The 12,233-nt window shown below is 46.2% G+C and overlaps 1 protein-coding gene across 7 annotated transcripts in view; it reads left to right on the top strand.

The window, feature by feature from the left end:
* Nucleotides 1-12,233, top strand: part of Inpp4a (inositol polyphosphate-4-phosphatase type I A) — a 126,497-nt gene that overhangs the window by 93,023 nt on the left and 21,241 nt on the right. For all 7 annotated transcript variants that reach the window (XM_036168125.1, XM_036168121.1, XM_036168126.1 and 4 more), the window contains 5 exons: nucleotides 2,997-3,029; nucleotides 7,229-7,401; nucleotides 8,496-8,619; nucleotides 11,495-11,621; nucleotides 11,929-12,069. In XM_036168125.1, the coding sequence (XP_036024018.1) occupies nucleotides 2,997-3,029; nucleotides 7,229-7,401; nucleotides 8,496-8,619; nucleotides 11,495-11,621; nucleotides 11,929-12,069 (598 nt within the window). The remainder of the gene's footprint in view (nucleotides 1-2,996; nucleotides 3,030-7,228; nucleotides 7,402-8,495; nucleotides 8,620-11,494; nucleotides 11,622-11,928; nucleotides 12,070-12,233) is intronic.

Below are 12,233 nucleotides of genomic sequence, written 5' to 3' on the forward strand. Positions count from 1 at the left end.
AGACTGACCTGTTTGACACCACTCTTAAAGCTATAGAACAATGCCATGCAGTGGCACACTTCAGAAAGGGACACAGGGCATGTTGAATACTGCCCCCAAGATAGCTTGAAGCCTAAGGACTGATGTGTCTAAAAACAAGTGGGTCCTTGGTCCCTCTTCTCACCTTGGTGCCTCTCACCTTTTCTGTAAGAGCTGGAGGAAACTTGGGTCCAGTCATCTGAGCCCTGGCTGCACACCTAGCTTCTGCCTCCTCTTCACTCTCCTTGGGAAGCTTTAAGGTGCAATAAGGACAGTCAAGATGGGCAGGGTTAGGGTCTGTGTGATGAGGACTCCAAGATTCTCACTTGACAGTGGCCATTGAAGGCAGAATCCTACGCCTTTGCCAGAGTCTCCGATAAATCCTTCATGCGTTGTCTGTCTTTGCCTCTCATCTGTCTGCAGTGTTTCTGGGGCTCTGTCCTACTTGAACCTCCGTGTAAGCAGTGTCTACATCCTCTACTTTTCTATCTCGGGGTTACAGCTGTCACCTTTCCAAGCCTGTGATCCACTCATCGAACTAGTTTGTGTCTGTTGTGTTCTCCTTTTCCTGTTTAAGTTTTTTCTCAAAGTTCTTTACATATTTCTCTTTAATGTTAACTTGTCTGTAGGACGAGGGATGTAGTGAAGTGGTAGATCACCTGCCTACTTTGTATGAATGAGGTCACTTCAGGACTAAAGGAGAAATATATATATAATTTTGTTTGTAACTTTAAATATTTTCTGCAGATACGGAGGAAAAAAATGGTTAGATATTTTAAAATTTAGGAGCTAGTGTGTTGTGTGATCAGGCTGTTTGTCTTTGTGACTCACTTGTCTGTGGTGTTTGACCTAGTTGGTGTTTCTGTTGCTATGATAAAACACCATGACCAAAAGCCACTTGGGGAGGAGAGGGTTTCTTTGAGTTTACAGCTTATAATCCGTCATCCATGGAAGTTATAGCAGGAACTCAAGACAGGAACCTGGAGACAGGAAATGACACAGAGGCCGTGGAGGAACACTCCTTACTGGCTTGCTCAGTCTGCTTTCTTATACAAAGATGGCACCACCCAGAGTGGACTGAGCCTCCCACATCAACCCCTAAATAAAAAATAATAATAATAATAATAAAGCCCCTACAGTCTTGCTGAAAGGCCAGTCAAAGGCTGAATTGTTAACCCAGGACCTGTGTACACCCCAGCCTCTTGTAAGCCCAAGATCACATGCTGAAATTTGCAAGTGACTGGGGAGAAAGTCCATAGTGGTCATCAAATCTCAAAGGACTCCATGACCTAAGACCAGCTAGGAATCACTAATCTGAGAGAAACAGAGGCGTCTCCTTTCTCCCCTTTCTCCCCTTTGGTTGAAAGGTATGTTTACCAAACTGAGTTTTCCCCTAAGTAAACTCTCACAGGAGTAGTCCCACCCTGAGATCACCACAGTCATTCATAAAGCAGGCTCCTAAACTCTCCTCCTCATTCATGACTCAGAGTCCTGGAGGAGAGGTTATGGAGTGGCAAAAATAAACATATGCAAACATGTAGTTTTTTCAAGGCTTGGGATAATTCTCATTAGCCAGATAGAGGTTAGAAAGTCACTGGCTGCATTGCTACACACCCATGAGGGTTCCTGTCCGTTAGCTAGCTGCTCTCAGGGTTTGAGTTCTGACCAGAGAAGCTGCACTCTTCAACTTACAGAAAGCTTTATATTTTCTTTCCTCTTGATAGTTTAAACTCGACAGAGGAAGGACCCCTGCTCATTCCCCCGACACCCCTAAAATTCATTCTGGCCAGTCTTGGGGATCTGAAGCCTTCTCATCTCAGGTCCCTATGGATGTCCTTTGAACTGAAGTTCAGACACAAAATGAAATTCAGTTTTACTCCTTTGATGCCTTTTCAAACTGTCTTTTTTCAGGTGGCACATCCATTTAACTAGGAACTTTAGCATTTTTTAAGGGCAATGTGAAATTGAAATGAGTACATCCCAGTAAGACTCAGCAAAAGTAGACTAGAATCAAAATTGGTGTGCTTTGAAGCCTAGCTGGAGGACAGTCTAACTGGAGGACAGCCTAGCTGGAGGACAGTCTAACTGGAGGACTGCCTAGCTGGAGGACAGCCTAGCTGGAGGACAGTCTAACTGGAGGACTGCCTAGCTGGAGGACAGTCTAACTGGAGGACAGCCTAGCTGGAGGACAGTCTACCTGGAGGACAGCCTAGCTGGAAGACAGCCTAGCTGGACGACAGTTTAACTGGAGGACAGTCTACCTGGAGGACAGCCTAGCTGGAGGACAGCCTACCTGGAGGACAGTCTAACTGGAGGATAACCTAGCTGGAGGACAGTCTAACTGGAGGACAACCTAGCTGGAGGACAGTCCAGCTGGAGGACAGCCTAACTGGAGGACAGTCTAACTGGAGGAGTTACCTAATTGGAGCCATCTTCCAAATCATACAGCTTTTACATTTAGTTTAATTGGGTTTTAAAGACTGGCATATGGTTCCTTTGGTGTCTTGGTTTTTATCATTGGGCCTTACCAGTTTGAAGGTCAGCAGTAGAACCTGAACCCTGGATTCTCCAGTAAACAGGGGCAGTGGGCTCCACAGTTGACACGCAGACTTGATTGGTCAACCTGTCTCATTCGATGTTGTAAGCTAACATGGGCTCCATCATTGCACTATCATCAGTGTGGCATCTGTGGTGTTGTGTGCATTAGTTCACTCATCTAGAAGAACATTGTATGTTGATGTGTTAGCAACATGGATGTTGACTCTGGTGAATCACTATTGTTCACCATTGAGAGGGCTCAGCTGCTCACAGCTGCCCTTGGGAAACTGAGTAAGAGGCACCTGAGCCCCAGGCCTCTTCTCCATCTGTTTAACCACCTTGCTGCAAGCTGCTGATGCAGCAGCTCTGAGACTGAGTTGCTCATGTTTGAACTGTGTGCTGCTCCTTAATCATCCCTGTTGCCCTCCATTTCTGTGCAGATTGCAGCCCCCCTCCTGAAGAGTCCAGTCCAGGTACGTGGTCTCCATTCAAGGTTGCTGCTGGTGTCTTAAATATTCAGGGAGTACTTGTAGCTCAATTATCTAAGATTGGTTTGTGTTCCCATAGTTGGGAAAATACTTTAGGACTTCCTTTGTTTTGAGGTTTGGTAAGGGACCTGTGGGACTGAGGGAATTATGGCCTGAAGCAGGCTGCTAGACACATTGTGTTTTTCCTTCTGTATCCTAAAGCCTTTTCACAAGATTTACTTCTGAGTGCATTGGGTCCAGTGGTGGGTGATCTGATTTAGAAAGCTACATGTTTGTGAATATTCCTTGTCTGTTCACTTGAACTCTTGCACATAGTTCTAAAGGCATAGTTGGATGATTTGTATCCACTGGGGATGTGGTGGTGTAGCAGCCTCTCATCAGCTTCTGGAAGCAGCTTTAGGGCTCTTACCAGATATCGATCTGGGCCTCAGTTGGGATTACCGCTAAAAATGAAATCTTTCTGCTACATTTTCATGGAGAACCCAGTGTCCCTGGTTCTAGTTCAGGGGTTGGTGAACTATGGTCTTGAACTAAATCCTGACCACAGCCTGCATTTATAACATTTTGTCTATCACCTATTATCTTGAGTTGTGCAGCAGAGACTGTTGCTCTCCTAGTCTGTAAAGACTCTGTTGTAGGTTGTGCCAACCCCTGATCTAGCTCCTAATGAGCTTCCTGTATATGTCTTGTGGTTTTCTCAGTGTGCATGTGCCTTTCTTCCCCCAAACCATTTTTTACTCAAAAAAAAACTAGCTATATGATAAGTCCAATATTTCTGAGTAGATATAAGATGGAAATACACCTGCGTAATATCTAGAGTACAGCAAACAGTGGGCACAGGATTTATGGAACCATTTCTGCCCACTGACACAGTGCCATGAGTCCACTTACTGTGACCACCTGGCAGCAATCCCAGAACCGAATTGAAGTAGTGTCTGACTGGGCTCATCACCCCTTCCCAGTTTGCTTTTGGTCCCTTTATAGTTCTCTTTCCCCAAACATCAGTGGAGCAGCCTTGATGGGTCTTAGGTCCCAGTGTCATGGATGAGCCCTCAGGGCCATTGAACCTTAGTAGATGCACAGTTAACCTTGCTCTCTCTCTACTTGCCTGCAAGTCTGGGACCATGGCCAGCAGCAGGGGTGGCCTGGGAGCCTGTGGCAGGAGTTCAGGGGCTCTTCTCCACTCTGGTTTCTTTCTAGCTTGTAGAACTCTTCCTGCGCTCGGGAAGCACTGGTGGCTTTTCCACAGTTGATTTTCAATGAACAAAAAATGGTTCCCTGCCAGGATTAGTCTGTATTAAACACACATAATCCAGAGGCTGGAGAGATGGGTAAAGTGTTTGCTGTGTGATCATGAGGATCTGATTTTATAGTCCCCAGCACCCAAGAGAAAAGCCAGGAGTGGCAGCGCATGCCTGTACTCCCTACACTGGGAGCCAGGTGGAGACAGGCTGGTCCTGAGGTTGCTGGCTAGCCAGGAGGTTTGTCCAGTTGGTGAGCATCAGGTTTATCAAGAGACTCTATCTCAAAAAGTCAGATGGGAGTGATAGGAGAGGACACTAGACATCAACTTCTAGTCTTCATGCATGTTGTACATATGGATACACACACCTACACATGAGCACATATGTGCATATTCTACATATACTTAAAATCAACAAATACACAGACACACACACTTTGTCTCTCATTCCCTGTTTTCTACTGATGGGTGAATGAAAAGACAAAGCAAAAGCAGGCTGTGGATTAGAGGAGCGCTTGAGGTTCCCTGAAGTAGTGTGGACCATGGGCTATCCAGGCAGCAGACATCACAAGTTAGCAGGTACCTGAGAGTTCACCTCCTAGAAGCAGAAAAGCTGCAGCACCTGGAACATTGCTTAGTTGACCTGATTTTTAAAAAATAATAAATAGTAATAGATAATTAATAATAAGTAGTAGTTATAGTAGTAGTCTTTCATTTTGAGGTAGCACATTGAAAACCCTTTACCAGCTTCAGCATCCCAGCCATTTTTATTTGACAGGACTGGGTAGATTCCATGTGCTGCCATTGAGATCAACTTGGCTTGGGATGTTTTTAAATTGTGAGTTTCTGTTCATACTCAAGACACCTATGGCCACCTTACCCCTGCTCTCTGCTCAGCAGAAGCAGCTCACTATTAGAGGTAATGGCCTGAGAGTCACTCAGCCATATACAGGAGCCTGTTTGTTTGTGTCTTAGAAAATTTCCCCTCTGCATGGATAAGATGGGAATGCTGTTAGAAATGCTGGAAATGGTGGTGGGTTCCCTTACTGATCTCCAGCCGTCCAGACTGGTCTCGTACCATCTGGGAAGATGTCACACTCGCCCTCTTGCGGTTTCATGTCACCAGTTTCCAAGACAAGTTGCAGTGCCTTTTAGCAGTTTCTTCTGTGCTCTCGTTTCTTTCTAGTTTAGCAAATAAGTCCTATATGAATTTCATTTGTGAAAAATGTGGCTGAAGTGAAAACGCCATATCGGGGAAGCTTGCTGAGTTAAACAACTTGATGCTCTGATTATTTTCAGGTTAAAATGGCCACGGTTAGCCTATGACTTGTATATGTGTAATAACTGGAAAAGCAAAGTAAAAATGATATGAGCATTTCAATTCTTACTGAAGAGCAGTATTTGGAGGAGAGAGGGAGCTTGGTTGTTTTTATTTTGGGGGGTTGGATATTAGTATTTAGTCCAGGCTAGCCTTGAACTTATTATCTTCCTACCTCAGCCTCCCAGGCCCTGGGATTATAGGCATGCACTACCATACCTAGCTTATGAAGAAGATTTTTACTGACTATACCATTCCTAAATGATTGACTATATTCCATAGTTTTTGTTGGCCATTTTTGATAGACTCTGTTGACAGAGTTCTTCAAAGAAACAGGAAACTTGTCTGAGAAGAACAGAGGGAGAGTTAGGTCTCAGAGTCTATCTAGTGCTTCTCTCTGATTTTCCCAAGAAATACCACATGGCTGAGGGGTCCAGGGCCTTGCCTGTGTTCACCACTGCTCAGCAGCCAGGCCTGGAACTCATATTTTCCACTTCTCAGTCCAGTGTTCTTTGTCACTGTGTCATATTTGCTAAGACCTTTCTGCTTTAGATTCTAAATTTAAGCTTCTTTTCCATTACAGACATAGCCCTTGTCCACATGCAGTGTGCCTGCATATCTAGTTAGATCATTTCCAACCCTGGACTGTTTCATGGACTTAATCCACACAGGCCTGTTGTTGAGTATGGGCAAGCTTCTCTACACATTCTTGGCGTTAAAGTGCTAGCCGGATGGTGAACAAGCAGAGCCAATCTCCTCCTCTTAGTTTCTCAGGCTGTGTGTGAGAGAGGCCGAGGCCCCTCCAGCAGTGCAGTGGCTGGTCTACGGACGCTGTCACCTGCACTCTGTCCCTCAGGGTGTGCACTGCCCTGAGCTGGTTTGGAGAGCTGGCTTCACCCAGTAGGGATGTACTGATGCCTATTTTGGACATGGCATGTCTTTTTGATGTCTTCCAAGAAGGAAGCAAACAAAGGCCGAGCCAAAGCTGCCCCGAACCCTGCTCTTCCCTCCAGGGTTCTATTTTTAAAGGGTTGTTTTGGTATAGGGTCAAAGTTCCATTGCATTTCTGAAAGAAAACTGAGCTGGAAATAGTCACATCAAGCAGGGAAGCAGGGGTTGAGGAAGAGAATGAGCACAGAGGAGGGGACAGGAGCAGAGTTGGCACTTTGCTGGGACAAGGGCCATGACATAGACCCTGTCTGTGGGCATTCCTTGTGGGGTAGAGGAACCGCCAGGCTGTGGTGCACACACAATCTGTGGCCTTGTCACGACCTACAAAGACTTCTGTGGTGGTTTTCTTCAACAGCCATAGTCTTGCCTGTGGAGGAAGGAGTCCCTAGTAGTTTTAGGGTGGCTGGTGTATGTGGATGCCACCAGAGTAGAACTGCTTTCGTTTACTGCAACAGTGAGGCAGAGGGATGGAGCAGAGTCGGCTCTGGGCAGAACTTAGTGCTATTTTCCCAGGCCTTGCGGTGGGGCAAGCAAGGTCAGAAGGTCCAGAGAGGCTGAGGGTGTGAGAGGCAGGGTGGAACAATGGTTAGGGGTAGAGGGCTCGCTGCTTTACAGGACCTACTTCTTGAAGCCTTTCTTTCAAATTCTAACAAGCCCTCCACACATGTGCAGGTGAATGGAGTGAGGCCCTTTACCCTCTGCTGACCACCCTCACAGACTGTGTGGCCATGATGAGCGACAAAGCCAAGAAGGCCATGGTCTTCCTGCTCATGCAGGACAGTGCCCCCACCATTGCCTCATACCTGAGCCTGCAGTACCGCCGGGACGTTGTCTTCTGCCAAACCGTAAGCCTCCAAGGACAGGAGGGTGGGCTTGGGCACCTCCTACCTTCGAGAAAGAGACTCAGGCAGCTCTGTCCTTCCTCTGTACTTGCGCAAAGCACAGGTGGCCTTGTGTCCCCAACCTGTTGCTTTAAAGTTTACTTAATAGAGAGGCACAGGAAGGAGATACCTCATTGATGAGTATTTGTTCCTCCTGGAGACCCAGCTCTGACAGGAGAGCCCAGCACCAAGCAGGACAATGGCAAAGGCCGATGTCACCTCCTTTTTCTCCACAAGGGATGTGATCAAGGGCCACATGGCTGCTTGTCAGTGCAGTTGAAACAGCAGGCACTCAGGTTCTGTGGCTTATCACAGGGCCATTTAAAGATTTCAGTTACCATTCAGTGAGAGTTGCGATGAATCTCCCAAGTTAAAAGATGCCAGTAGTAGAACTCACAATGTGAGTAGCTTGGAGGGGGCTGGTGCTCTGTAGTTCCCCCACCAATGCTGGGAAGCCTGTTTCCTCATACAGAAAACCTCCCTAAGGAAACTAAGTAGCTACATTCACTCTTGTTTCCAGACAGGGTTGGTGTGGGTCTGAGTAGATAGCCCTTTCCCTGTGGGGAATTGATTCTAAGCTTCCAGAAAGTTTCAGTTCAGGAACAACCCCAACCAGGTCATGTGAGAAGCTGAGTCCAAACCAAGCCCACCTTTGACAGGTGCTGCAAGCCTATGGTGTTTACCACCCTCTCCATAGCCTTTGATGACTGTGGTCCCAGCCCCTAGTCCTTCCCTGAGGGATAAGAGATGCTGCTGACATTCCTTGAGCAGTTGAAAGAAACAGAGGGGCCAGGGGATGTGCTGGTTTCTGTGTGAGGTCAAAATGCCTGTTCTAGGGCTGGAGAGATGGCTTAGAGGTTAAGAGCCCTGGCTGCTCTTCCAGAGGCCCTGAGTTCAATTCCCAGCAACCACATGGTGGCTCACAACCACCTGTAATGAGATCCAGTGCCCTCTTCTGGTGTGCAGGCATACATGCAGGCAGAACAGTGTATTCATAATAAATAAATACATCTTTAAAAATGCCTATTCTTCACACCATCCCGTGTGCCTCCCCACAGCTGACAGCCCTCATCTGCGGCTTCGTCATCAAGCTGAGGAACTGCCTACACGATGATGGCTTCCTGCGGCAGCTCTATACCATCGGACTTCTGGCCCAGTTTGAGAGCCTGCTGAGCACCTATGGTGAGACTCCACCCTGGGTGTGACCACTGGATGATAATTTGGGTTTCTTCTGAATGGCTCCCACTGATTCTTTGGTGCAGGGATACCTGTCCATGAAGACATTTGTGGTTGTTGGGCTGCTTTTCCAAGCTGAGAAGGGGAGTTGCTGAGTCAAGGGGCAGAAGGGGTGGTTAGACTTAAAAGCTGACTCCAAATTGCAATTTAGGGAGACTCTCTCTCCTCTAGACTTTTCTATTATTTCTTCCAAGAAGGTGAAAACGGACTACTTTGAAAAAGTATGTTTTCACCTTGGGATTATAGTTTATTTATTGGTTGATTTATTCTTTTATATACTATGTCCCAACCCCAAATTTCCCCTCCCTCCTCTCCTCCTGCTCCTTCCCCACTCCTTCCGTTCTCCTCCCAATCTGTGCCTCCATTTCGGCCTCCTGGGATATCAACCAAACATGGCTTATCAGGTTGCAGTAAGGTGGCACCTCCCCACATATTTAGGCTGGATGGGGCAACCCAGTAGAAAGAAGAGTCCCCCAAACAGGCAAAAGTGTAGGGACAGCCCCTGCTCCCACTGTTAGGAGTTCCTCAAGAAGACCAAACTACACAACTATACATATACATAGGACCTAGGTCAGACCCATACAGGCTCCCTGGTTGTCAGTTCAGTCTCTATGGCCCTTGTGAGCCCTGGTTAATTGATTCTGTGGGCTGTGTTCTTGTGGTATCCTTGACTCTTCTGGCTCCTATAATCCTTCCTCCCCCTTTTCTGAAGGATTCCCTGAGCTTGACCTAATGTTTGGATATGGATCTCTGCATGTTTCCATCAGTTGCTGGATGAAGCCTCTGGGATAGGCACCAATCTATGAGTAAAGCAGAATATTGTTAAAAAATCATTCCATTGTGGTTGGTCATGTTTTTTTTTTGTTGTTGTTATTGTTTGTTTGTTTGTTGTTTGCTTTTCCAGTCGTGTTTGGTTCTATCCTCGCCCTCTGGGCTATCCAGCCCCTGGGTCCTGATCCTCCAGGCAGTGTCAGGTGTAGGCTTCCTCTCATGGTAAGGGTCTCGTGCTGTCAGTCATTGGTTGACCACTCCCACAATTTCTGTACCACCCAGTATTTGTAAACAGGACAAATTGTAGGCCAAAGCTTTTGTGGCTGGGTTGGTTCCTCAACTGGAAGTCTTGCCTGGCTATAGAAGATGGCCAGTTCAGGCTCTATATCCCCCATTACTAGGAGTCTTAGCTAGGGTCACACTCATAGATTCCAGGGAGTTTCCACTACACTAAGTTTCTGCCTTGCCTCCCAATGTCCCCCAATTCCAGTTGTCTCTCCCAGAACTCTCTCCCTCCATTTGCCCCTACTTGATCCCTCCTGTTCCCATCCTTACCTGCCCCGAGACCACCTGAGATATCTCTTCTAGTTCCCCTTCTCAGGGAGATCCATGCATCCCCACCTTGAGCCCTGCTTGTTACTTAGCCTTTCTGTGTCTATGGATTGTAGCATGATTATCCTTTATGGCTAATAGCTACTTAAAAGTGAGTACATACAATGTTTATCTTTCTGGGTCTGGGTTACCTCACTCAGGATGATATTTTCTAGTTCTATCCATTTGCCTGCAAATTTCATGATGTCATTGTTTTTCTCTCCATTGTGTAAATGTGCCACATTTTCTTTACCCATTCTTTGATTGAGAGACATCCAGGTTGTTTCTAGTTTCTAGTTATTAGGAAAAAGTTGCTATGAATGAACATAGTTGAGCAAGTATCCAGGTGGTATGGTAGAGTACCTTTGGATATATGCCTAGGAGTGGTATGGCTGGGTCTTGAGGTAGATCTATTCCCAGTTTTCTGAAAAACCACTATATTGATTTCCAAAGTGGCTGAACAAGTTTATACTCCCACCAGCAATGGAGGAGTGTTCCCCTTGCTCCACATCTTCTCCAGCATAAAATGTCACTTGTGTTACTGATCTTAGCCATTCTGACAAGTGTGAAATCTCAAAGTAAGTTTTGATTTGCATTTCCCTGATAGCTAAGGATGTTGAGCATCTCCTTAAGTGTTTCTCGGCCATTTGAGATCCCTCTGTTGCAAATTCTCTGTTTAGATCTTTACCCCATGTTTTAATTGGATTATTTGGTTGTTGTTTTTTTTTTGTTGTTGTTTTTGTTTTTTTTTGATGTCTAGTTTCTTGAGTTCTTTATATATTTTAGAAATTAGTTCTCCGTCAGATGTGGAGTTGGTGGAAATCTTTTCCCATTCTGTAGGCTGCTGTTTTGTCCTATTGGCCTTACAGAAGCTTTTCAGTTTCATGAGTTCATATTTATTAATTGTTGATCTTAGGGCCTGCACTATTGGTGTTCTGTTTGGGAAATTGTCTCCTGTGCCAATGTGTTCAAAGTTATTCCCCACTTTCTCTTCTGTCAGGGTCAGTGAATCTGGTTTTATGTTGGGGTCTTTTATCCACTTGGACTCCAGTTTTGTGGTAAATATGGATCTATCTGCATTCTCCTTCTAAGGCCATGCCACCCTGAATACACCTGATCTGTTCAGATTATGGGTTTTTGATGAGGCATCCAGCCATGGGTGGTGGACAAATTGGCCACAGCAAAGCTGTTTTACTGTTTCTCTTCCATCCTTGAAGAACTGGCATGAGCTTTTGAGGTTCCATGCACAAAAGCTTGAGAAGGGTGGACCCCAGTTCTGCCAGCCTACATTTGCAGTGTTATTATGTGGTCAGTAGCGAATTTGCTCACAGAGTGCTATGTTGGGGGAAGAGGCTCCGAGAATGCCCTCCCATCCATGCCTTTGCCCTTTGTTCACAGCTGACCTGAGGAGAGTAGCAGGCCTTGGCATCACCCTTCTCTCTTTATTATCTCCTCTCAGGAGAGGAGCTGGCCATGTTGGAGGACATGAGCCTTGGAATCATGGACTTGAGGAACGTGACCTTTAAAGTCACCCAGGCCACTTCAAATACATCAACTGACATGCTGCCAGTCATCACAGGAAACCGGTAAAATCATCACTTCTTAGATGCGCCAGTCAGCAGCAGAATTTTTTATTTGTATTTGTAAATTATCTCATAGGACACAGGACACACTATTATGCACTTCGCTTTTATTTGATTTTATTTTACTCTTTTAAAACATGGCATACAGCCTTCCCTCTACCCACATCAATTTCATAATTTCTCCTTAAAGGTCTGAGTAGACACTTGAACCACAGGAGCCAGAGTGTCACAAACGCTCTGAAGTATGCTTTGGATCTGTCCCCTACTCTCAGCGTCCTGATCTAATCCCTACGTTTCCTCTCTTCGCTAGTGATGGCTTTAATGTGCGGATCCCCCTGCCAGGACCACTGTTCGACTCCCTGCCCCGAGAGATCCAGAGTGGCATGCTGCTGCGGGTGCAGCCGGTCCTCTTCAATGTGGGCATCAATGAGCAACAGACACTGGCTGAGAGGTGTGTGCCACTCCCCGGGTGCCTGTGCAGCTGGGGGGTTTAAGTGTTCGTGGAGCTGTAGGTATGGGCTCACCTCAACTGGGGATACACTGTGGTTGCTGAGAGATGTTGTACAACTTTTAGTAGAACAGGGCATGATCAGATCTCCATGTTAAGGAGTCACA

This window comes from Onychomys torridus, chromosome 18, assembly GCF_903995425.1.
Source record: "Onychomys torridus chromosome 18, mOncTor1.1, whole genome shotgun sequence".
Taxonomy (NCBI): domain Eukaryota; kingdom Metazoa; phylum Chordata; class Mammalia; order Rodentia; family Cricetidae; genus Onychomys; species Onychomys torridus.